This window comes from Pelodiscus sinensis, chromosome 1, assembly GCF_049634645.1.
Source record: "Pelodiscus sinensis isolate JC-2024 chromosome 1, ASM4963464v1, whole genome shotgun sequence".
Lineage (NCBI taxonomy): Eukaryota > Metazoa > Chordata > Testudines > Trionychidae > Pelodiscus > Pelodiscus sinensis.
Genome location: NC_134711.1, coordinates 169,519,878 through 169,547,538, shown reverse-complemented (window position 1 = coordinate 169,547,538; position 27,661 = coordinate 169,519,878). Strand labels below are relative to the sequence as shown.

At 40.0% G+C, this 27,661-nt stretch overlaps 1 protein-coding gene across 3 annotated transcripts in view; it reads right to left on the bottom strand.

The window, feature by feature from the left end:
- Positions 1 to 23,145: 23,145 nt before the first annotated feature.
- The window catches only part of ROBO1 (roundabout guidance receptor 1), a 1,035,646-nt gene continuing 1,031,130 nt past the window's right edge, over positions 23,146 to 27,661 (bottom strand). For all 3 annotated transcript variants that reach the window (XM_006136943.4, XM_075909735.1, XM_075909745.1), the window contains 2 exons: positions 26,423 to 26,616; positions 23,146 to 24,835 (listed from right to left, as the gene is read on the bottom strand). In XM_006136943.4, the coding sequence (XP_006137005.1) occupies positions 24,821 to 24,835; positions 26,423 to 26,616 (209 nt within the window). In that variant the 3' untranslated portion in view covers positions 23,146 to 24,820. The remainder of the gene's footprint in view (positions 24,836 to 26,422; positions 26,617 to 27,661) is intronic.

The following is a 27,661-nucleotide window of genomic DNA, read 5'->3' as shown; positions in this document are numbered from 1 at the left end:
TGACCTGGGGCAGGAGACTAAGGTGCAGGGAATGGGAGGAGTATGGATCCAGGGGAGGGGGAGGGCAGAAGGTTTGAGTAATGTAGGGTAGGTTGCAGGAGAGGAGCAGAGGGTTGAAGGGAGGACCTGGGGTGCCAGAAGCAGGTTCGGGCCAGGAGGTACTTACCTAGGCATGTCCCAGTCAGTAGTCCAGTGGGTCCCTCAGGCATACTCCCTACCCTCCCTGCACGTTGCTCAGAGCAGCTGGCTGAAGGGGCCATGGGCCTCTCCTAGTGATGCTGTTGGCGAGGAGGGAGCAGAGTTTTGCATGGTGCAAAAGGTAGCTCTCATTGTCCGGTTACTAGCCAATGGGTGCTGGAGATTGTGCTGGGGGCAAAGTAGCATGCAAAGCCTCTCTCTCACACACCTTATGCAAGGTGGTGCTCAGAGATGAAGTATGTGAAGAACTTCCTTTTATTTGTTTTAAACCTGCTGCCCATTAGTTTTATTTGGTGGCCCTTAGTTCTTATATTATGGGAACAAGTAAATAACTTTTCCTTAGTCACTTTCTCCACACCACTCATGATTTTATATACAGGAAGTCCCCAGGTTACGTGGATCCGACTTACGTCAGATCCCTACTTACGAACGGGGCTTTTCTTGCCGCGGAGGATGCGGGCGGCAGGACCGCCCAGATGCGCCGCGGTCCTGCCGCCTGCATCCTCTGCGGTGAGAAAAGCTGCTCCACATCTCCCTGGTCTGCTGGGGGGGGGGGGGGCAGCAGACCAGGGAGACGCGGAGCAAAGCCGCGGAGGACGCGGGCGGCGGGACCACCCAGATGCGCCATGGTCCCACCGCCCGCATCCTCTGCGGCAAGAAAAGCCGCTCCGCGTCTCCCTAGTCTACGGGGGGGAACCCCCCAGCAGATCAGGGAGATGCGGAGCAAAGCCTCAGAGGACACGGGCGGCGGGACCACAGCACGTCTCAGCGGTCCCGCCGCCCGCGCCTCCCTGGTCCGCTGGGGGGGGGGGCACTACTGGACCAACCCAGCAGCACCCCAGCTGCTCTGCCCCAGGCGTCCCCAAGAGAAGCTGGGGTGCTGCCAGGTTGGTCCCGCCACGCCAAGGGTTGGCGCTACCAGACCAACCCAGCAGCACTCCAGCTGCTCTGCCCCAGGCATGTCCGATTCAGCCGCTGCTGGTCAGTTTCAACAGCAGCTGAATCTGGACGCTTGGGACAGAGCAGCTGGGACGCTGCCAAGTTGGTCTCACAGCGCCGAGGTGTGGCGCTACTGGACCAACCCAGCAGCACTCCAGCTGCTCTGCCCCAGGCATCCCCAAGAGCAGCTGGGGTGCTGCCAGGTTGGTCCCACCACGCCAACGGTCAGCGCTACCAGACCAACCCAGCAGCACTCCAGCTGCTCTGCCCCAGGCATGTCCGATTCAGCTGCTCTACCCCAGGTGTCCCCACGTCAGCTGCTGCTGAAACTGATCAGCGGCTGATTCCAGGAAGCGGGGGCAAAGCAGCTCTGCCTTGGGCTTCTTGTAGCCAGCCACTGGTCAGTTTCAGCAGCGGCTTAATCGGGGACACCTGGGGTACCCGACTTACATACAAATTCAACTTAAGAACAAACCTACAGTCCCTATCTTGTACGTAACCCGGGGACTGCTGGTACCTCTAACATATCCCCCCTTAGTCTCCTCTTTTCCAAACTGAAAAGTCCTAGTGTCTTTAATCTCTCCTCATATGGGACCCATTCCAAATCCCTAATCATTTTAGTTGCCCTTCTCTGAACCTTTTCTAATGCCAGTATATCTTTTTTGAGATGAGACCACCACATCTGCATACAGTATGCCCGATGTGGGCATACCATGGATTTATATAAGGGCAATAAGATATTCTCCATCTTATTCTCTATCCATTTTTAAATGATTCCTAACATCCTGTTTGCTTTTTTGACTGCCACTGCACACTGCGTGGACGTCTTCAGAGAACTATCCATGATGACTGCAAGATCTCTTTCCTGATTCGTTGTAGATAAATTAGCCCTCATCATATTATATGTATAGTTGGGGTTATTTTTTCCAATGTGCATTACTTTACATTTATCCACATTAAATTTAATTTGCCATTTTGTTACCCAGTCACTTAGTTTGGTGAGATCTTTTTGAAGTTCTTCACAGTCTGCTTTGGTCTTAACTACCTTGAGCAGTTTAGTATTGTCTGCAAACTTTGCCAGCTCACTGTTTACCCCTTTCTCCAGATCATTTATGAATTCTTATCGGATAGTCAGTCGAATAGTTGACTCCCCTTTCCCCCCGCCACCTTGCTGCCTCTATCAGATAGAGTCAGCAAAGAAGGGGGAGAAGGGGATAATTCAAAGCAGCAGCACAGCACAGTTGAGCCCGAGATCAGCTATGCAGCGCTGCCACTTTGAAAGGGGCAGCACCACATAGCTGATCCTGGGATCAGCAGTATGGCGCTGCTGTGCGTGGAGCCCAGAATCATCTGGGGAATCCCCAGCTAACCCTGGTTTCTAGGGAAATACCGCACGGAACCTGATGTTAGCTGGGGAGTCCCCAGCTGATCCTGGGTTCCACTGAAATGTCGCCCTGGAGCCTGGGATCCACAAGCTGATCCCAGGATCAACTGTGCAGCGCTGTTCCTTTCAAACGCTAAGGCGGCATTTCAAAGGGGCAGCGCTGAACACCCGAGCTGGGGATCAGCTGTGCGAGGTTGCCCCTTTGAATGCCACCTCAGCTTATCCGGGAGAGGGATAAGGATCTTGCACAAAATGGAAACGTCCATACTGCCTATTTTTGCTCAAAAACCTCTTGCATGAAAGGCATCAGGAGATTATGCAAATGATGCATTACAATATTCTAATCAGTGCTTCATTTGCATTGCCTCTTCTGGCAAAAACTTGTAGGCTATGTCTACACTGGCAGCTGCTTGCACAAGAACTTGCCGGGTGTCTACATTGCAAATGCGTTCTTGTGCAAGTAAATTTACAGAACAGCGTCGGAAAACTGGGCTTCTTACGGAAGAGTTATTTCTCTCCCCATGAGGAATAAGCCCTCTTGTGCAAGAGGGCAGTGTAGACAGGCAACATGAATTTCTTGCACAAGAAACCCCCATGGCTAAAATGGCCATCAGAGCTTTCTTGTGCAAGAGAGCATCCACACTGCAATAGATGCTCTTGAGAAAAGCACATCTCTTATGCAAAAGCACATGCCAGTGTAGACGCGCTCTTGTGGAAGACTTTTTGTGCAAGAACTATTCCACAAAACAGTTCTTGTGCAAGAAGCTGCCAGTGTAGACGTAGCCTATATAGTGTAGACATAGCCTGGCTGTTTAGTAGTGCTGGGCCTGTTTGACTAAAAACTCTGCTAACTAACTTCTACCAAGGGAGCAGATTCTGTGAGTTCCATTCTCATTAAATCATGGTCAGTAATTCATTCAAAGCAAGCCCTTTCAAATTTGGGTTTCTATATAAAAACTATAGTTGGACAGAAAGCAGAATTCCTGTTTTGTTCTGATTCAAAATTTATTGTGGAAAGGAAATTCTGAAAACATTTTTGTTTTAATAATGGCAAAATTATATATAGTATGCACATTATAATACAATGCTTATTACAGCTATAATATATCATATGAAAATATTTATCATAATATTGAAGTAAAAAAATTAATCACACTGTGAAATCAAAGCCATTTGTTTTGACTATTTTTGACTAAAACTTCATCCCAATTGACATGTTACCAGTAACTGTTTCAGTTTTGACAAAATTGCCTTTTCCAACAGAAAATTGTTCAATCAAATTTTTTGACTAACTCAAATATAAATGAAGAACAATGTGAGCAGCACGTGACCATAAACTCTGTGAGATAGGCATTTTTCATGAAGAAGCCTAGATATAAATTTAAATGTCGAACTTTAAATATTCAAGTGTAAAATATGAACCACAGACATAAAATAGTATCTCAATATTAATAAAAATGTTGGTACTAACTCTACACCATCATCCTCTATATCGAGATTTTATTGTATAAGAATAACAACAACATAACATAGAAACATATCTTAGTTCTATCTAAAAAGTCGAGATTCGTACGCATAAAGCATTGATTCATTAATGCCAATGGAAGAAAGTCTTGCATAATATACATGCCCAGGATACACAGCAATTGGTTCCTTGAACAGAGCAGCAAGATTGAATAATTCTTTTAGACAAGTTTGTGTTCTATTTTTTCTTATCCTGAAGGACAACGTAAGATATAGCTTTGCAATTTCATTAAATATGGCACATTTTGCTATAAGCCATGCTTTTGCAAGTGCTGTATTTATGCCAAGTATGAACAACGGCAGAGTAATTAGGTCTTACTTTTTACATGGGGCATGTCAGGCAGCAAAACAGTTTCAGAAATGGACCGAGAGCAAGAAATGTGGCGGGGGGGGGGGGGAGGGGGGGAAAAGTAAAACATGGGCCAGTGGCATTACAGCTCACAGTTGGATTAAGTGAAACTGGAAAGTCTTTTAATGACAGTGGGCCAGATACGTCAAATAAAAGGAATTTATAGTTTCAGGGCAGTGCTGCCAAAAGTGGCAATGTTTTCACGTTGCTGCAAGGCAACTACTCCAAGAGAAGCCTTGATAAGAGAAGCCTTGTTTCAAAAATCTATGATGCGGCCCCTTGAATGAGAGGGGGTCTAGATGTGGGGGTCTGAAAGGTCATTAGCCCGGTGGACTTGTCATCTTAAATTGCTTTACATCTTTCGTTCTACAGGGCTTAGGAGGCTGTTAAAAAAAGAGATGAGAAAAGAAAGAAAACATACACTGGAACACTGATACTAAACTATTTCCAAAAGTGCCTACATGATCAGATCTGATCTATTCAGTTTTTGTATTTTTGTTAGGGGTGTGATTTTTAACAAAGTACACCCCTGGAGTGGATGCAGTTATACTGGTATCAAAGTACCTTATATTGGTATATTTTATTCCTTTTCCCATATAGGAATAAGATATATTGGTATAAGCACCTAAGCATCTATAATCAGCTTTAACTACACTGAAATAGTAGAAGAGATGCAACCTGTATACATACACAAGGTGCCAGGAGCCTAAGTCCCAATGCAAGCATGTAAGTGATTTAGGAGCCAAAATCCCATTGACTAAATTACTTAAATGCTTTTTAGAACATTATCTGTTATTCTTTTAAAGTTGTATTTAGTGCTATATGCGGAACATATAAAACCTCAAAGCATAGAACCATAATCAAATTGAATCAAAGCTATTTGTACCATTCTCTAGCACACTTCAAGGCCTTAAGACAACAAAATTGGAGGATAAGCTCAGTTGCCTTGAATTATGCATTTGATTTCCAAGTGAGGAATCTGGGATCAAGTTCTAGTCTTTGGTCATGACTTAGCCAAGCCAGATTCTTTGCTCCTTGTTGAATAGGCTATGTCTAGACAGCAGAGCTTTTCTGAGATACTGGGGGACTCATCCGCTTCATTAATACAGATAGTAAATACAGTAATTGTTACAAGAGCACTGTATATATATATATATATATATATATATATATATATATATATATATATATATACACACACACACATTCTTAATAGATAAGATACCAGTAGGCGGTACTGAAGAATATATTACGTGGTTCCTGCATTTTGCAGGATGCATATTGTCATGGAAAATGTTTTTGGTTGTGCAGTTCTTTACATCATCTCTTAATAGTAATAAATATCTGCAAACTCTTTTGAGAGGCCATGATGGAATGTACTGGAGAATTGCAAAGCGTTTATCTTTGTTGTTATGTTCTAATGTCCAGAAAGAACTGTGAGCTGAACGTGGCTTTGGTAGCAAGTAATTTGATTCATGCCAGGAGCAATGCTGCTTTACTTGCTGTACACACTTTTCTTGTGACAACTAGGGTTTGTACAAATACTTCATTTTTTTCTAGCTTTCAGTGAATGACTGAAATGAAATTACCCATTAGTGAAACCAGTTGTATGAATAATTGTTCACAGTTTGACTAGTGGGGCACAGCAAGTTACCTTCAAAATTATCTTTGGGAAGCACAAGGTGGATTTGTAATAATATTCTAGATATGAAGACAAGAAGGAGTCAGCAACGGAGCAAAACAGACTTTATTTCATTCTACATAGTAATATAAGAGTTTTCTGTTATAGTGTACAGAATTATACAGAAATGTAATGTGCAACTTTGTTGGTTTCAGAAACACTTGTCCGTTCTTCAGCCTAGTTTATAATGAATTTATCACATGAATATTATATTTATTTTAAGTATTTGTATATTTAAAATATTGTCTCCAGTGCTTATCTCCAGATATGCTGGGGGAGGGGTGATCATCAAATATTATCCCACATAGATTGTGTGATTACCTTGTTCAGAACTTCAGGCATCTCAGATAGAAAGCTAAAAACAAAAACAACAACAAAAACCCAACTCAAAACCCCGAAAGCTGTTCAATTTCAATGGGTTATTGTCCAAGATTTTTATACGTGAGACAAATCTGAGAATGTACAGTACGTGACTATAGGAAGAGCTCTCTCCAGCAATATGTGTAAATTTAAGGCCCTAGATTCCCTCAGATGTTTTCTCCATAGCACAGCTTTTGTATATCATACTTGCAAATGATTTAAGATACCACTGAGACCAGTTAACAAAACCAACACATCATTCCTACACATTCAGCAATCATACGGTCACCAAAAGGTTCCGCAATATTCATAAACTCAACACCCATCAGTCAGAATGTCTTAGGAGCCCAGATCTGGATGGCTCAATTTTCAAGGAGGCCATGCTCTTTGGACATGTCTACACTGGGGAGTTATTACAAAATAACAAGGTGAGCATCCACACTACCAACCCTATTATTTTGAAATATGGGACTTGTTATTTCAAAATCATAAGTCCTGTGTGTGAACAGAAATAAGCTAGTTTCAAAATAGTTATTTCAGGAGTTATTATTTTGAAATAACTTATTTTGAAATAACCTAGTAGCGTAGACATAGCCTTTGTGTCATGCATTGATGATTTTCCTTTAAAATAGGTTTTACTTACTTCATTTAGTAAATCTAGTTTTGCAGTTCCTAGAATAATGTTTATTCTTCTGACCAGGGAGTTTGGTTACCATTTTTCTAGTTTATTTTGAACAGTCTTGATTCTTTCTCTCTGAATCAAACAAATGGGTTTTGAAAGTGTTTAACTGAGCTGTTACGCTCTGAAAGATGTCCAAAATTTGGAAGTGATAATCTTCATTGCACATTTCTGGGGTCTATCAAAAATTATCAAGCTCTTCCCCAGACTGCTCCATCACTGTCAGTCATTAGGAATTCTAAATATACAGTAGTTACTTAGCTTTTCCTGAAATGCTTTGTTTATGATAGAGTGAAAGCAAATTGAAAATGGGAGACCTTGTCACAATTTGTTTTCTTCTGAAATATTCGTCCGATTCATTGAATTTCAAAATTTTCAATTTTGTTTTTTGAAATATTGTAATTTTGATAAGCTGTTGGTAGAGTATCATAATTTCTGAATACCTTCAAGTATCAATGTTCAATTAAGTTTGCAATAAAACACATAGAAAATGTTCAATTAAATGTTCAATAAATCTGTCCCACCCACCCATTTTCTGCGAAGATGCTTGAAACAGCCTGTGTACTGAAAGTCTTTTCCTGAAGTAACAGTTGGAAATTTCTTAAATGAAATAGGTTTCAATTAACAACATAATAGATGAAATCCAGATTTAAATCTGATGCTCTCATCCTGCAAGGCACTAGTTGTTAGCTATTGCCTTCTGGCAGAAATAAAAGCAGTCAAAAGCTGGTGGGTGCAGCTTCAATGTGCAAGTCTCTTTTGTTTCCTTTGCCCTCAATTCAGCTGGGATGGGAGAGATACAATTGCTTTATTTTTAAATAATCACTTCCTCTACTGTTAGTGCTACTTGGGTTCGAGGAAAGGGCAGCTGTATAGCTAGATTTCTCTCTCTCTCTCTCTCTCTCTCTCTCTCTCGTAAGACGTTCATTCTCCTGTTTCAGCAGAAGCAATCACTGAAGATGCACAGCTTCCTAAGGATTTGTTCCTGTGAAGTCTTTTGCTCAGCATCTCATCAGATTTGACTTTTTCATTTTAATACAAATTATTTTTCTTTATGAGTATTACCATAGCAGCTGCAACTGAGCTCAAGACCCATTGTACTAGGCAGCCTTCAAACACATTATAAGTGACAATCTCTGCCCACAACAGTTTATCATTTAACTAGATAAATCAAAAAGTAAAAGGAAGAAATTGTTGTTTTACAGATAGTAAACTGAGGCTCAGACTTTAAGGCCCGTTGGGACCATCATGAGACATGGAGAGAAATTAAAAATCTTGCTTGGCATTAGGTAGAAAATATGTAGCAAATCAAGGAATTCAACTAAGATCTTGTGTCCCCCACTCCAGTATTTTAATTCCATGACTATCTTTCCTCAGTTTTAAATTGTTCTCCACCCCCTTTATCAACAGAAAGACACTGCAGCACATCAGCACTATCAGCACTACCTCTCATCTCTGGATGAGCAAGGATAAAGTAAATGTTTAATAGTTTAAAGGATTTTAAGTTACCGATTTCCTTCACTTTTTATTATGTTAAAAGCATAGGAAGTGTTATAGCTATGTAAGTTCTTAAGATAGGTTCTCTATATAGCTTTGGCACATATTACAAATTATTTAGACCCCTTTATTGTTCTACACATTGAAATAATGTCAAGCAAATGAACTAGAATTACATTACTTAAATCAAGTAGAGCTCACTCCAGTTTTTGTCTATCAGTCGCCTCCACTGCTTTTTATTATTTGAACAAACATCTTCTCTTCCGGCTTCCTCAAATGACTTGAAGATATAGGTATGACTTATTTATTCCAAATATAATCTCAGTTCAAAACTACCACAGGTATGCACAAAGAATAGCCACTCTCTCTAGTTTCAGGGAAGCATTGTCTTCTTTCAAGCACTGTTAGTCTGTAATCCATGTATTCCAAGATGGGAGCTCCAATAGTCAATACTGTGTGAGAACTTAATGGCGCTTAAGATTTTGTCTTTGACTTCTCTATCTGAACACACAATGCAGATTGTTTTGTCTGGTAGAAGTGGATTTTTCTGCAGCTCAGAGAAAAGCAGATGTTGCTGAAAAATGAAGAATTAGCAAATTGCTCTGTGAGGTCTTGAAAACCTTTCAATATATTCTTCTGAGTATTCTCTGGGAGCAGGCACAAGTTTGTAATTCTCTTTTTATTCTTTACAATGTTCATCTTACTTTTCAAAGCATTATTTTCAACCATCAAGCTAGAAGAAATTATCCTCTTACCCTGAAGTCATGTTCTCAAGAACTATGACTTGAGATGCCTAGCAATTTAGAAGAAATATTTTCTACATTAGCTTCAATAGTATTGGGAGAGGCATTTACCTCCTCTAATAGTTCTCTCTGACATGGAATTATTTATATACAGTAATAACAGGCATTGGTCTGAGCCACAATTTTTCCCTTTGTTTCTGATTCACAAAATATTACACATAGAATATAATTAAGCAGAACATCTGTCTTATTTTTCCCTAATCTTGCTTTGATTCTCTCTCTGAATTCTACTGTAAAATTTGAACTGATTTCTTTAAAACTTAATTGTTTGCTTGAATTATTCTTTTTCTAGTTCAGTTGGTAAATATATCACCTATTACTTGTAGTTAATAATATGTGCTTATTACCAAGTAGGCTAACATATGGCATTATTTTCCCCTTTAACAAGAAGGAAAAAATGAGTTTATTTTAATGCATTTTTTTCCTGGAACATGGAAGCTTGCATTTCCACAGTATAGGCATTATGTCAAAATGTAGTGACAGTGTGCATGCATCCAGGAAAAGGAGCCTGCAAGCAATGGGGGGGTGGAGAGGGGGAGGAAGGGGGAGGAGATGGAGGGGGAGGAGTTGGGGGGGCACATCCACATAAAATCTATTTTTTGCTTTTGAAATAAAGATTTATTTCACTTCAGTGGTCTGGTTAACTAACTAACTAAATGCTCTCCAGAAGTTACTGAGAAACTAACTTGACTATGTTCACAAAGCTAAATTGCCAGAAATACCGCTGCCATTTACAGCTTATATGGGGATTTTCATGCTCAGAGTGCTTGCCAGATATTAAATTAATACCATTGTATCTTAATTCTAATTGTCAGTGATTCAAAACAGTTGTGATAAATGTCTATTGACTAAGCTCCATGCCTATAGCACATTTTGGCCATAGGAATAGCAGAATTAAGATTAGTCATTTTAGCTAAAGACTACTCGTGTCAAGAATGTTGTGCCACTTTTCAAAAAAGCAACACACACCTCTGTTAACAACCATGCAGGCCCACTCTCATTAAGAACCCACTCCTGTAAATGACAGGTGGTTGAAAAAATTTCATCTGAAAGTTATTTTTTTAGTCAAAATGGAAATTTCTCCAGGAACGTTTTTTTGGGAAATTTTCATTAAAAATTTGCAAGTGCCAAAAGATATTAAAATAATTTTGGGGGCTTGTTTTTTAATGAAAATCCTCAATTTTCACAATGAAAAATTAAACAAAAATGAAAACGGCATTGAATAAAACACAAGTGAAAATAAGAGGCCGGCAGGCTGGCCTCTGAAACCCTGAATCACCCACAGACTCAGATGGCCTGGGGAAGACATGGTCCAATGATTAGGATGTCAGCCCTGCTCTGCTACCAGTTTTGACTCTAAATCTCTGTACATTTCAGGTTTTCATTCTGAAAAAAATGGCAATAATAGTATAGCCCTGCATTGCTTGGGTGTAGTGAGGATAAATACAATGAAAGATTATGAGGGAATCAGCTATAATGGGGTGCCATGTATATAATGACAGAATACTCACCAATGAGGGTCAGGTGTTTCATAGTCTGGCTATGATCAGATAAACAAGCAACCCATCACTGGAAGCAAGTTATTAACAAAGGAGGAAGGTTTATTAAATAATATGTGATGTTAAGCATATGCATATCAGATTCTGGACTCAAATTATATGCCCATGACAGCACGTTTATATATGTACCTAACACTAGAGTCTGCTGCCCTGATTCACAGTGAACAGCACCTTTCTCTGTGAATAATATAATTGAAATTATTAGGGCTACTTGTGGAATGAAGGTCTAGGAATGAAGCTTTACTAAGGGTGCTAGAGTCAGAATCTTAACGATTGATATTTGCATACAAGGAGCTTATCATAGACACTTTTGATATTAAGGACAATATTGGATGTAAGAAAATCTAAACAGACAATATAAGGGAACAAGAATTCTAAAGAAACTCTAGCAAGAAACACTTGGATGGTAACTACAGGTGGCACATGTAGCAAAAATGTAGCATGTAGCAATGCCAAGGGCAGAACAGGCCCAGAGCTTGGGTGGAAGTTTGGGAAAGATGCAGGGACTGGAAGGGTTTATAAGCATTACAGTCCAGTCTACTTAGAATCTGGAGTAGAACCAAGTAGTCCCGAGTTCCACCATTCCTGCTGTCAGTGAACAGCTGAGAAACCCACTGGCCAAATGGGTGTCTTTTTTCCCCTTTACAAATGTCTGGCCCACAAAGAAGAAAAGAACCAATATTGCTGTTAGCTCAATGGCCCCTAGTGACAACCCGGGTTCCACATGATGATTTTTCAAGTTTAAAATAAAAGTAGGAAATTCTGTACACAAATATGTTAAAGAACATTAAATGTTGCAAAGTGAAGCATTAGGAAATGTCAGAATCATAGTTGCCTATGCATCTTTAATTCTACCCCTTTCGCGCTTATTATTTTTTTCCCAGGATTCCATCTCATTCAATGCATAGGATAGACTTTGCTTTGGGAAAGTATTAGGTTCAAGAGTATTCTTTTGGATTCTGGGAGATGGATGGGCATAAGCCCGCCCACATCTAAAGGACCGCCCCACAGTCTACGGGGAGGGTCCACAGAGCCCAAAATGCCGAGTGATTATGGGGGACAAATAAAGAGAACACAGAGACAGGTGTGAAGATCAAAGGGCTAAAACAAGGGTGCCTTATGGGGGGACAGAGCAGAGAACTCTGGATAGTACCCACTGCCCCTTGAAGGCCTCAAGAGAGCCAGCGGACACCACCCAGTGGAACTCTGCCCAGATACGTGAACAGATACAGGAGTGGATATAGGCCCCACAGTCGCAGGCCCCTCCCTTTCAAGAAGGCTATTGTCCGTTTGAACCTCTCTTCACACACACACTAACTTGATGCAAAATCTAAAAGGTGTATGGTGACTGAGGTAAGAAGAAAAAAGGATGGTCTTATGGTTACAGCTGAATGCCACCCTGAAGAACTCTTTCATGGCCTTGGCGTTTCTTTATGAAATGAGGATAAGACAAAATATTGAAGAGGCCTGCAGGATGAGGCACTGTCCATTCTGTGCACTGAATAAGGCAAGAATTTTATGGAACTATAGTATGTGATCAAGTTATTAAAGACTGATAATGAATACTCACAAGGGGGACAAATTAATATTGCATAGGCAAATTTATTTTGGTATTTCCTAGGTTTTGAGTACTTGACTTGCAACCTTAACATTCTATTAATTTATTTTTAATTCATAAGGCTAATGGCAGCAGAGAGGCCTACTGAAAAATTGTGAAGACAATACTGCTCTGACGGAAGAAGTATGTTTGCATGCGTCTCCTGGATGCATTCTTTAAGACTGAATGTAGTCTAAGGAGCAGAAGAATTAAAGCCATTTGGAACTCTTGTATTGATTATATGCACCAGATTGAGGCTGTCACCTATATAGTTGGAATTCATTGACATCTTCCATTTCCTTTTTAAAAGTTGTTTAGTGAGCTACGTTTTTGGTGGTTGAAGCTTTCAACATAGTTAAAATTACAGGCTGTGAAAATGAATTCCTAGTTCTCCATCCCCATAAATCTAAAAAATAACATATTGTTGATTTATCTGCCACTCCATTTAACCATGATGACTAAGTGTAATAATGTTTGGTACATTTAAAATAATTTGAGTGAAATTGTTATGACATTTTAAATACCATTACTAGAATTCACAGTAAACATAGTTAAAACAAATGGGACTGCCTACTCCTCTCAGAGCTATTGTTTCAGGCAGACATAGACAACTCTGTATGGCTTTGGACTCATTTTGTGTTCAGAGATTGTCTTTCCAACCTAGAAATGCAAAGTAATGTGAATAAAAGCCTGAAATCTATGGCGCTGAAATTGAAGAATGCACATGACTTTGGCCATTATTTTCATACTGTCCAGATGTTTTTAGAAAGCCCTGCTGCACATTCTTTGCTGAAAGTTTTTTGTCCTCTTATTTCCTTTTCACCACAGAGGCTTCAAGGGGCTTCCTAAAACAGTGAAACTCTTTGCAGCTGACTTTGTACCATGCATATTTGTTTTGAAACTGGTGGGAAACAAAACAATGAAAGTCAATACTAAATATATTTATTTTATATTTCATGACACTGCTGTTGCTAAAAACATCTTAGACCTGAAAAAGTTCAATAAATACAATTTTATCAGTATGACTTCGATAATCATGCTCAAAAAACCTTAAAAGCAATTGGTTTCACTTTCATGACATACATATAAAGACTAGTACTTGAATACAGGCAGTCCCCGGGTTACGTACAAGATAGGGACTGTAGGTTTGTTCTTAAGTTGAATTTGTATGTAAGTCAGAACTGGTGTCCAGATTCAGCCGATGTTGAAACTGACCAGCGGCTGACTACAGGAAGCCCGAGGCAGAGTTGCTCTGCCCTGGGCTTCCTGGAATCAGCCGCTGATCAGTTTCAACAGCGGCTGAATTTGGACGTCTGGGACAGAGCAGCTGGGGCGCTGCCGGGTAGGTCCCCGCAGCGCCGCACCTCAGCGCTGCGGGGACCAACCCGGCAGCACCCCAGCTGCTCTACCCCAGGTGTCCCCAAGTCAGCTGCTGCTGAAACTGATCAGGGGCTGATCACTCTTGGTTACTTGTTCTCAAATTTATTGATTTTCTTAATTTCTCCTTTTAATACTCTGATCAGTTTCATCCTTATCCCACTCTGTTCTCCAAATTTACATAATACAGTATTATAGTTCCTTCCACTTCCTCTCATCATTCTGTACCTTAGTCTGTAATTTTTTAATCATCTCTGTGTAATGTGTTTTGTATCATCATGGAATTTAAGGTGACCCTACTGGCATTGTGTGATCATAAATCTCATTTTCCTCTATCTTTAAACAATATTTTAAATGGTTTATGATAGCCAACACACACTATCTCAGGGGAGTTTGTTTAGCAATATGTTGTTTCAGAACTAGTATAATAAATCTTTGTAGGCCTGTGTTACTACATTTGCATGGATGATAAACATCTCTTGGGCCTAGAGTTTTTTTTAAGATTGTGTTTTGAAAAAAGAGAGAAAAGATACTATTTTTTATTTTTTTAACTAAGTAAAGATTGCAGTTATGAGGGCATAATTATCAGTGATTTTAAGAACCTACTAATCATTATTATTTTAGTTAGGCAACATCCAATCTCATTAATTTTTAGTTAAAAAAATATTCCGAAAAAGATGAAACATCCTTTTTCTTATTAAAGGTGAATTCCATGCTGAGATTGAGAAGTTACTCCCCTTGTGCAGTAAGGATTTTTCTTCAACATACGTGTCCCTATAAGTGCTCCACTGAAGGGGTACGTCTACACTGCGGCACTAATTCAGGATACGTCTAGTGTTCCAAAATTGCTATTCTGCGTCTTTGAAACAAATCGGTTATTTCAAATATGATGGGCTCAGTATTCCAACATCCCTTAAACCTCGTTCCACGAAGATTAAGGGATGTTTCAGAACAGCCATTTATTTCAAAATTTGCGGCTATGTAAACAGTGCCAAATTACAAAATAAGCTTTTTGGAAATTAACTCGAAATAAGCTATGCCATTTGCATAGCTCAAATAGCGTAGCTTATTTCAAGCTAACTGTGCTGTGCAGACACCTCTCTGTACTGGTGATCTCAGAACTTCAGTAGCATTGTCTGTTAGGCCCGCAAATGTGCTATCTCTCCTTATGTCCTACCATGAAGCTCGTCAGCATGAATGGATTCCTTCTGTATTGCACAGTCATTGATCAGCATATCAGTTCCTTTTGTACTTCACAGTCATTGATCTGAAGTAGAGGAAAAAAGGGTGAGGTGTGGAGCACACAGCTTGAAGAAGCATCATTACTACACAAGGTAAGAGTTTTAGTGGTGTCCTTTGTGTGCACAGGAGGTAAACTGCGGACAGTGTGACATTGTGGGAAATTGCACCAGTTCCTTAATCGCTATGCAGAGGGAAGATGACCAATTGAGTTGTCTGTTAGAACTATTGTGAGAGATCATTTGATCAGCGGGAGGAATAGAGGCCGGTATTCCTGATTGCCTTTACCTCAGGGAAGCATAGCGGACCGGGGGCTGCTGACAGGGGAGTTTAAGAGTGAGAACAAGAGATCCCGCCGCTGAACAGGCTACCAGGTGAGAGTGAGAGTAATCACGTTTGGTGTGAGTGAGTTTGCTCGACTGTTTGAATTTTGATTCTGATTTCAGGTGACTTCAGTTTCAGTTGCTGTGGCAGTTGGGACTGAGTGCCTGACCTTTGTTCCCTTGATTGCCTCTGATCAGCCTTCCCCTGTGTGACTCATGAGGGGATTGGCCTGACGTAGGCGAGCAGGCTTTAAAAGCAGAGGCAGAGAGACCAGGGGAGCAAAGCGGATAGGGGACTGCAGACAGAGGAGTTTAAGAGGGAGTTTGACAGAGGGAGGCCTACGATGGCCAGGAAGACCCACAACACCTGTGCCAGCACCGCTTCTGTCTCCTCCACCTGCGCCTGTAGCCAGACAGAGCACCTGAGCATGGATGCCTCTACCCAGATCCTGGTGTGGTTCTCCAGGGACTGTGGTTTGCAATTCCCACTTACTGATATTTGGGCTGGAGGGACCATCCATTGTGAAAGGTGCCTGCTGGTGGAATCTCTCAGGCAGCAGGTGGGAGAGCTACAGGAAAAGGTGGCTAGGTAGAGGAACATCTGAATCCATGAGCAATTCCTGGACAGTATTCATATGGCGACAGCTGAGGTAGCTGTCCCAGTACACAGCACTGCTGACACACCACTGGTGGAGGAGGAGATGGCTCAGGATGGACACTAGCAGCTGGTTACTTCTGGCAGCAGGCACTGCTCCACCCCTGCTCCGAACCCTCCCGCCGTCGTACTAGGAAACCATTATGCTCTTCTTTATACAGGAGATAAGGAATCACCCCCTACAACAGAGGAGGAAAAGCCTCGCACCCCCAAGGCTGGGAGGTCTGCTGCCACAACTGTGAATAGGAAATGTAGGGTAGTGGTGGTCAGAGACTCTCTTCTGAGGGGGATGGAGGCGCCCATCTGTCACCCTGACATGTAATCTCAGGAGGTATGCTGCCTGCCAGGGGTCCGTATCCAAGACAAATTACAAAGGATGAGTATAGGCAAACAATACAGGAATGCAGGGGCAAGATTAGAAAGGCAAAGGCACAAAATGAGCTCAAACTAGCTACAGGCATAAAGAGAAACACGAAGACAGTCTATAAATATATTAGAAGCAAGAGGAAGACCAAGGACAGGGTAGGCCCATTGCACAGTGAGGAGGGGGAAACTGTAACAGGAAGCTTGGAAATGGCAGAGATGCTTAATGACTTCTTTGTTTCGGTCTTCACCGAGAAGTCTGATGAAGGAATGCCTGACATAGCAAATGCTAGTGAGAAGGGGGTAGGTGTAGAAGATAAAATAACAAAGAACAAGTTAAAAATCACTTAGAAAAGTTAGATGTCTGCAAGTCACCAGGGCCTGATGAAATGCATCCTAGAATATTTAACGAGCTGATAGAGGAGGTATCTGAGCCCTTAGCTATTACCTTTGGAAAATCATGGAAGACAGGAGAGATTCCAGAAGACTGGAAAAGGGGAAATATAGTGCCTATCTATAAAAAGGGAAATAAATACAACCCAGGAAACTACAGACCAGTCAGTTTAACTTCTGTGCCAGGAAAGATAATGGAGCAAGTAATTAAGGAAATCATCTGTAAACACTTGAAGGTGGCAAGGTGATAGGGAACAGCCAGCATGGATTTGTAAAGAACAAATCATGTCAAACCAAATCTGATAGCTTTCTTTGATAGGATAACGAGTCTTGTGGATAAGGGAGAAGCAATGGATGTGGTATACCTAGACTTTAGTAAGGCATTTGATACGGTCTCACATGATATTCTTATCAATAAACTAGGTAAATACAACTTAGATGGGGCTACTATAAGGTGGTTGCATAACTGGCTGGATAAACATTCCCAGAGAGTAGTTATTAATGGTTCACAATCCCACTGGAAAGGAGTAACAAGTGCGGTTCCATAAGGGTCTGTTTTGGGACCGGTTCTGTTCAATATCTTCATCAACTATTTAGATATCGGCATAGAGAGTACGCTTATTAAGTTTGCAGATGATACCAAGCTTGGAGGGGTTACAACTGCTTTGGAGGATAGGGTCATAATCAGGGCTTGACAAGCGGTGGCGAGCCCTGCTCTCCAGCCACGCCATTTGGCAAGCTGCGCATGTGCAGACCGCGCTTCAGCGTCATGCCAGGCTAAAACCTACTCACCACGGGAATCTAATTGCCCTAATTGTCAAGCCTTGGTCATAATTCAAAATGATCTGGACAAACTGGAGAAATGGTCTGAGGTAAACAGGATGAAGTTTAATAAGGGCAAATGCAAAGTGCTCCACTTGGGAAGGAACAATCAGTTTCACATATAAAATGGGAAGCAACTGTCTAGGAAGGAGTATGGTAGAAAGGGGTCTAGGAGTTATAGCAGAACAAAAGCTAAATATGAGTCAATAGTGTGACGCTGTTGCAAAAAAAGACAACATGATTTTACGCTTATTAAGTTTGCAGATGATACCAAGCTGGGAGGGGTTGTGACTAATCTGGAGGATAGGGTCATAATTCAAAATTATCTGGACAAATTGGAGAAATGGTCTGAGGTAAACAGGATTAAGTTTAATAAAGGCAAATGAAAAGTGCTCCACTTAGGAAGGAACAATCACTTTCATACATACAGAATGGGAAGTGACTGCCTGGGAAGGAATACGGCAGAAAGAGATCTAGGGGTTATAGTGGACCACAAGTTGAATATGAGTCAGCAGTGTGATGCTGTTGCAAAGAAAGCAAACATGATTCTGGGATGTATTAACAGGTGTGTTGTGAGCAAGACATGAAAAGTCATTCTTCTGCTCTACTCTGCACTGGTTAGGCCTCAGTTGGAGTATTGTGTCCAGTTCTGGGTACCGCATTTCAAGAAAGATGTTGAGAAATTGGAGAAGGTTCAGAGAAGAGCAACAAGAATGATTAAAGGTCTAGAGAACATGACCTATGAAAGAAGACTGAAAGAATTGGGCTTGTTTAGTTTGGAAAAAGAGAAGATTGAGAGGGGACATGATAGTATTTTTCAAGTATCTAAAAGGGTGTCACAAGGAGGAGGGAGAAAACTTGTTCTTCCTGGCCTTTGAGGATAGAACAAGAAGCAATGGGCTTAAACTGTAGCCAGGGAGGTTTAGGTTGGACATTAGGAAAAAGTTCCTAACTGTCAGGGTGGTTAAACACTGGAATAAATTTCCTAGGGTGGTTGTGGAATCTCCATCTCTGGAGATATTTAAGAGTAGGTTAGATAGATGTCTATCAGGGACGGTCTGGACAGTACTGGGTCCTGCCGTGAAGGTAGGGGACTGGACTCGATGACCTCTCAAGATCCCTTTCAGTCCTAGTATTCTATGATTCTATGAAGCTGATATGAATGGATATCTCTGAGGAAGACTACTTGCCTTGTGATGTGAGGCTATTTAGATGTGTGCTCCAACCTATGAGCGAAGAAAAAAGCAAAGTTGTGGGGGGTAATGGCGTCGGGAGTTATGAGAAAGGAATCCCTTTGCAAGCATTGTCTGGTCCTTCCGCCACACTAAGGAGTTTTTGATCCTGGGTGAGTAGTAACAGAGGTTTTTCTAATCCATCTCTGTTTTGTCTCTAATCTGGGCTGAACCACATTCAGACAAATGACAAGAGATTCCTAGTACATGGAAACACCACTGTGCCTACTGCCATATTTCCCGAGAGTTGGAGGCAGTCTCTGCCTGATATTCAACGGCTGCTTTGAACCATCTGTCTGAGTGTGGCCAAAGACAGGAATCTGTGTTGAGGTAGAAGAGCTCTCCCCTGTAATGAATAAAGGATAGCTTCTGGGGATTCCAGGTGCCAGAAAGGAGTGAGGGTTGATTTCTGGGTGTTCCCCTGCAGGTCCAGTTCTGAATATGTCTAATGCAGCTTTGGTAATTCGGTGAGCCCTCTTACAGGGACTGAGCTCTGAGGGGACATCTCTTGCCAGTGGTGCTTGAGAACAAACTGAAGAGGGTAATCCATGCACGCTGACTACCCTGTTGGTGGAGCATGAGAAGAGAGTTTGTCTGAGTGGGCTACCACCAAATTCCTTAGATCAGAAGCACAGGGGTGCAATCACATCTATAGTGGAGCACCGATAGGGACATGACTTGAAGAAGAGTGGGTTAATAGTTTAAACTTCAAACAGCAACAACAATCTTCACCTTTCAGCAGAGATCATGGAGCTTATTTTTAGCCTCTTACCTTCATCCAAGCACATGCAATATTGTAAGTGCACAGACACTTGTCTTGTATATATGCAGATGGCATCTAGACAAGACAAACATCTCTGTGCAAATATGCATTAGAATTTGAAGGCAACAAACAAAATATCTTCACTTATAAACCACTGGCATAAACAAGAGCAAGATTTTTATCCCTAATGCAATCTACAATTTTTAAAAATTGTTCACAATTGAAAGTAATATACTCAACTCAGTTGTTTTCTTCTATTTTTCTTAGGTAATTCTAAAGCAGATAATATGCAACACTCTTGGCAGCCTAAGGTGGTTATGCTAGATATGGCTGTCTTTGACAGATCCCATTAACTTAAAGTACTTTCATCCCCAACCTTCCATAAGCCAAATCCTATCTGCTATTCTCCTGCTGTTGCCCTCCATGTATTACACTCATTATCTCAGTTCTCCTAAAACAATTTATGAGTTCACAACTGAGCATCCAATGCTGACATTGACTACACTAACATAATTACACTTGTTTATTAGCATTGTGATCCTGGCCTGAGATTTGAGTAGTTCACTACCACAGAAAAGATACCTTGTACTTTTAAATTTAAGAATGTGACATTTTAGTGTTCTGCTTGTGAGACCCCTTTTACTTTATTCATGGCAATCTATAGGATTGAATTCAATGGCCGAAAATTGTGAACCCAGCACTTCATGTAAAACATCATCTTCTGCTTAAACAAATGAACAATTAAAAATACATGCCATTACTATTTTGACAGTAAAGTTCAATTAGCCAGTTAGCTATTTTATCAATTAAATTGTGGTTCATGGAAAATAAGAGTTAAGGTTTGAAACAGTATGAATACATTTACATTTGATAAATAAATGCATAATTTTTAGATGTCATTAAAAATGTAAACTCATTTGGTACAACTAACTCAGGAATAGAACAAAGCCTTTTTCAAATACATGTAAGGGATTCTAAGAACCCTGTGCTATTGCTTTAGTAGACTCTTTATCTACCATGTTTTTCTAAAAGTTAAAGATATTCAGAAATAGGAAGTCATAAATAGAAATGTAAAGCTAAAAGTGTAGCAATGCATCATTTAAAATTCTTATGATAGCTTCAGTCTTTTAGACTATTTTTCATATCATGTTCACGTCTCCATTGATATATCTTTTTTTTGATAATTTGACACTTTTCCTTATTACAGAATTTCATAGAAAATAACTTAGAGTTAGTCAAACTTCTGCAATGAAGACATTCACTTTAATCTACATACAACTATTAAGGTTTTTTTTCTGTCCTTTATGCACTATTTCTTCTTATTGGGAATGAATTTGGAACATAAGAAAATATTCCAAAAGCTCTGAAGAGTGTTTTTTTTCTGCGGTGCTGACATGCCAGCCAATGAACAATTGTTAATTTATGTTAGTAATGCAAGGATGATCTTGTTTTACTACATATGAATTCTGAAAGATTAGATCAATTATCTTTCAACATGGATCAGCAGGAGTAACCATTTTTGAAGCTGAGATTGCAATACATATTTCTTCACTGAACTGTTTTGTGCATTTAATGTTATTGAAGCCTATAATATATTGGAAAAACTGTGCAGATGGAAGAAAACTTTGCATTTACATTTTGTACTAATCAAAAAGTCTTACCATGCTATTGCTTCTAGATGCAATTGTATGTAACAACAAATCACATTTTTTATGGACAATGACTAAGACAGTTTAGCTATTGCTAACCAAAATAATTAAATGGGGAAAATGTTCTTAACTCATGAACACATTTGTGATCAGAACTTCAGCTGGTGGTTGACTTCAATATGTTTGCACAGATTTGTATTTGTTCCTTGGTTTCTTGTATTTCTGTGTACCAATGAGGAATGAAGTAAGCTTCAATTTCATGTAGCATCAATGTCCAATCAAAGATGAATTTCTTGTGTCCTGCAGGACTTAGCTTTGTTCGTCTTCCAATTCCCAAAAGTCCCAATTTCTCCAGTTCTACAAAACTTTTTTTTATGTTATTGGTGTGAACTAGACTGAGAGCTGAACAATGCAGTAAAAATGACACCTCAAATACTGTTCTAACAGAGGTTTCCTTTTTTTAAAGCTAACATGGTTCTGCTGGTATTGAGGGTAGAGAATACGACTCTTTAGTCCACTAAGAAAAAAAATTGGGGAGGAAATTTTAGCAGACAGGAAGATCATATATAAGAAAATGAATATGGTGGAGAACTGGTATAGCATAGATTTATTATTTACATGTTTTGTTGGTTTTGACTTTTCATATTTTTAAAATGAGGCAAGGTAAGAAATGACAAGAATAGGGTGACCAGAGTAAAGTAGTAGAAAAAGGAAAAAGTGGAAGAGGGATAGTCACAGCTCAATTACTGTCCAGTTATGATCAATAGGCAGAATTTTGTACGCATCACAGGTGCTGAAGGATGACTCAGGGCATGTCTACATTTGAGTTGGGAGGCATCATTTCCAGATGGTACCAACATATCTGTGCTAGGATGCTAACAATAACAGTGTGGCTGGGATAGCACAGGGAGAAGCTGAGTCACACCCGACTGGACCCTACAGATACAGATTCGAGCAGCTAGCTTGAACCACTGCCTGTGCTACACTGACTAATATCTTTAGTTTGAACAGAGCTACTCTATGTCTACAGCAGCTGGAAATCACACCTCTCAGTTCAAATATAAATCTATCCTCAGGCTATGTCTAGACTACGGGGGTTTTGCGGGATACCAGAGGCAAAAACCCCGCCGTGTCCAAGGAATGCGTTTGCTCTTCCAGGGAGCCCTGTATACCTCATTTCACAAGGCATAAGGGCTCCTCTGAAAGAGGAGGCATTTCTGCCATCTGGATGGGGCCAAATGGTGGAAAAGCCTCTACCGAAAAAAAAGAGCAGAAACGTGGCAGTCTAGACCTAGCCTCAGAGAAGAGGGGGCAGCAGGATGCACTCAAACACTCCAGTACTCTGTGCAGCCCCTTACAAATGAAAGAATTCCAGCAAACAAATTCCTTGGCAAGGTTTGGAAGTAAATTAACAAAGAAAACCCCTTTCATTGAATCTGAGAACTTTTACACCCATTTCTTCCCCCAACAACTGTTTCTCACTTCTCTGTAGTATAGGATAGAGACTGGACTTCAGTCTTCAGCTCATTATGGAAGTTAGCATTCTTATAGAGATGTGATGATTTTCCCTATTAGAGATGGTAAAATATTCATGAAGAACCCAGTAATTGTGTCTTTATGATTCTCAGAAGTTATTGTGCAAAGTGTAAAGGCCTGATCTTGTTGACTTCAGTGGAATGATCTCACATATATTAATAAAAATCACATCACCATCAGACCCAAAAAACGAGTTTTAAGTAAAACAAGAAACTATACAAGATGCTGTATTTTAGAACATTTTTAATAAATAATGTGACAAAAATTACTTTTCTGATTATTGGATCCTCAGTATGCAAAATTATGGCTAAAATATGAGGTTTCTTACATGAACATAATGAAAACATTAATCACATGGATTGTTCCCTTAGTACTGCACATCCTTTCTATGTAACCATTTTTTAAAAATTAGCTAAATGAAAAATTTTAGTCCTCAAACACCAAAACACTTTTTTTTCCATTGGGGCTAGTCCTGATAGCTGTCCATAAACAAACACACAATTTTCCATTAGCACCAATGACAAAGAAATAGTATAATTACAGAAAAGATAATAAACTCTACAGAGAGAGGACATCATTTGGCAAAATTCAACAGAACTAATGCCTCTATTTCAACTTTAATGAAAATCCAATGTTGAGATAGGCCACAGCAAACTTGAGAATGTTCTACAAGTCCAGGAAAAGTGAGAAGTGTTCTGTATATGGCCCTTGCTTCGGTATGTTACTTTACCATCTGTCATCATTCAAATATTCCAAATACAAACATAAAGCATTACCAAAAAGATGAAAAAAATTCCAAACAAATGCTTAACATTTTTCAGTAAGACAAAAAAGATTAATAGTTACAATGGTTTACAAATAAAGTTTAGTGATTGTGCTTTTAAAACCAAGAAAAAAAAAAAAAGCAGTGCATTACAAAACAAACCCCAAGATCAAACAAAACATCTTTAAGTGGCACTTCTTTGAGGTGAATTGACATTGCAAGTAGAGGTCTGAGATTTGGGCCAGTCATAATAATGATGTCCTTACCCAATTATTATTAAAAATGTCCGTGATTTTCCTTGCTTGTTTTATAAGTGTTATTTAAGTGGAAAATTAGAACAAGTTTTTAATAGACTTATTCATGCCATGACTAGACCACCAGAGTTCCTACTGGCTTGGCTTCTGCCGATCCAAAAGGACATTTTCAATAAGAATGTACTTCAAAGATGAAAATGGGGACGACAAATTAAAGTACCACAGGGGCATTAAAATGAGTATATATATACAATAGGCACCACCCCACCCCAAATTGCTTCTAGTTGCATTGTAAAAAGGAAATCTTTTGTTGCTGCAAAGGGTAATTGAGAAACTGGCAGGAAATGAAAGAAACAGCCCATTTTGAAAATGCAAGTTATCATTTGCTCTAACTGCAGGGTATAGTAAAGCCACTACATTAGAAGAACCCTTTGCATACATTTCACTTTATGCAACTTTGTATCTTCAATCAATGCTATATTACATGGAAGATTAGCAATGACTTAGTGCTGTGTCAACTGGTTGGTGCCATCTCCAGGATGAAAACTAAGAATCCCAGGTTTTGGCACCCTCTTCTGTCCAAATCCTGAAGGGCCAGTTGGAAGGAGCACCATGAAGGGCAGATTACTTACCTTCCTGGGCAGAAAGAAGTCAATACACTTAACATTATGCAATAGTCAGGGGCTATAATGAAACGGGTTTAAAAAGAAATAGTAAAATAAAGACTAGCGTTCCGATGGCATGAATAAAAATGAAAGTTTGTACACTCTGATTGCACTGAACATTACTTCTGGCGTCAAACATCATCAGACTCGAGGCATCTTAAGTGATATTTTTCTGATTAGATTTCAAAGCCTGTTACAGTACATCTCTTGTCCTCTTCAGCTTTCAGTTTCCTGTTAAGAAATCAAAATAATTGGCTAGGCGTTATTTGGCTTTTTTTTTTAAAGTATTTTCTTATATGCCTTAAGAGAGTTTTTTATTCATAGCTAACATATAAGCATGCTACTGTGCATGAGTTTTAAGACAAAGCTGAAATTTGGCTGACACCATGAAAGGAAAACAAAAATTATATAATGTGTCTTTACATATCTATTTAGTCTAATCTAGGAGCACAAACTCTAAGGATATGTTTAGACTACATGTCTCAGTCGACAGAGGCATGTAAATTAGACATAGCGACATAGTCAATGAAGCGGTGATTTAAATATCCCCTGCGCTTCATTAGAATAAAAATGGCTACCGCATTGTGCCAACTCAGCTGTTTGTCAGCACAAAGCAGCAGTCAAGATGGAGATCGGTCGGCAAGGAAAGCCTTTGCTGACCGATCCCTTATGTCTCGTGCAACAAGGCTTACAGGATTGGATGGCAAAGGCTTTCCTTGCCGACCGAACCCCATCTTGACTGACGCTTTGTGCCGACAAACAGCTGAGCTGGCACAATGCGATAGCTATTTTTATTCTAATGAAGTAGGGGATATTTAAATCCCCACTTCATTGACTATGTCGGTATGTGCAATTTACATGCCTTTGTTGGCAGAGGCATGTAGTCTAAACATACCCTAAGGTATGTCATGAGAAAGCAAAGTTAAGTTTGTTTTTGAGTGCTCTAAATTTGTATTTCTATATCTGAACATGTTTGTATTATTTTAAATTTAACTTTTATTTTGAATTTCCTGTGCTTATAGTGGAGAACCACATCATCCTTATATGTATTCTCAACCTTTATCTCTATGTTCACATGGCTTTTATCTGTGAATAACAACAATGTACAGAGAAAGGCAACACACATGATTAAAGGCATGGAACAGCTTCCAGATGAGGAGAGATTAAAAAGACTGAGGACTATTGAGCTTTGAAAAGAGAAAACTTAGGAAGAATATGATAGCGGTTTATAAAATCATGACCGCTGTGAAGAAAGGAAGTCTTCTTTTCCCCTTCATGTAACACAAGAACCAGGGTCGCACAATCAAATTAATAGGCAGCACATTTAAAGCACACAAAAGAAGTACTTTTTCAGACAACACACAACCTATTTGTGGTACTCATTGCCAGCAGATGTTAAAAAAGAATTAGATAAGTTTTTGGAGGAGAGGTCCATCAATGGCTATTAGTCAAGAAAGTCAGGGACACGATCCAATGGTTGGGGTGTCCTTAAGGCTCTGACTGCCAAATGCTGTGATTTGACAACAGGGAATAGGGTCACTAGACGATTGTTCTATTCTCTTCATTCCTTGTGAAGCACCTGGCATTGGCCATTGTCAGAAGAGAGGATACTGGGCTAGATGAACCATTGGTCTGACCACTATGGACATTCTTATGTTCTAATGTTTAATAACCAATTAAGATAACTAATAATTTTCCTAAGTTAAATATTTCCACTTTTCAAATGTGTTTTCACCTTGCTGTATATCTGGGTTAGCAAATCATGTGTCCATGACAGGGATCTATCCTATGCATTGCTAATAAGGCTATTATAGTTACCTCTAATTCTTCTTCTTCTCCTTGCTCATATGCTCCCAATACTTGCATTTCTGCAGCATTTCTTCGGCCTATATTTGTTTGATCTGCCCTTTGTCTACCTCCTGATCCTCTTGATGACATGGAGCTGGAGGAACTGGGATCTCTCGGATTATTTGATGTTGGAAACGTAGGCCTACAGTATGGTAAGATGTCCTCTGTAAAATGAAATACACACGTTTTTATATACAAGTCCAATGCATATCTGCAAACACTCTCTACATATTTAATGTGTGTAGTTTTCAAATGGCCACCCAGAGAATCAGAGTGATAGCTGATAGCAATGTATACCGCTTCACAATTGTTTCTATAACAGTCTAAAATTTCATATTGAAGAAAGGATACCAGTAAGTTTAGAAATATGGAACAGAAAGAAGCAACAGAAAGATTTGATCTATGATTCATGTCCACTTGTGACATGAAATGTATGATCCTTGCTCTATGTTTCAGCAGAAAATGGACAAAAACTTTGCAATGTATTTCTCAGGTATGATCTTGGAAGTGGAGGGGACATTACAGATGCTATAGGAATCACCATATGCAGGGTCAGATTAACCCATCACTGGCACCTGGCCTAGGCAAAACACACACTTCTCCTAGCCTGATGAGGACCGGACAGTGCACTCAGCCTGCAGGACTGGACCTAGCTCCCTGCTCTAAGCGTTGTGATCTGGTGAGCGTGGCCAGCCTCTCTCCAACATCTCCAGCCTATAGCCTGTGTCCTCTCCTCCCTTTTGCTGGGACGTAGGGTGAATCCATGTAATAGTGGCTTGCAACAAAAGAAAAAGTCAGCAAGTGGGTTGCCTTATTAAAAAGTTTGGGAATCATTGCACTAGGCTTACACTACAATCAACGGTACATGGACCTGCTAAGCACCTCTGAAAAATCAGGCCTTTTATGTTGATTTCAAGTTGGTCTCAGAAAAACAGACACACCCCGAATCAGTGAACACATTGGAAAATTTAGCCTTAAAATTCCTTATCCCTCATTCTAGATTTTGTGTTGAGCTATATGGATAAAAGGCAGTATACCAGTGTTAAGCATTTTTATTGCCTAAATAATAATAATTATAATCAATACTGTATACTGCAGACCTAAATGCTTCTATTCCTTTTATTGTCAATACATTTCATTATGATTTTCTAAAGCCCAAGTGCATATTAATAAACCAACACACAGACATCTGCCGTAATGTTTTTAACT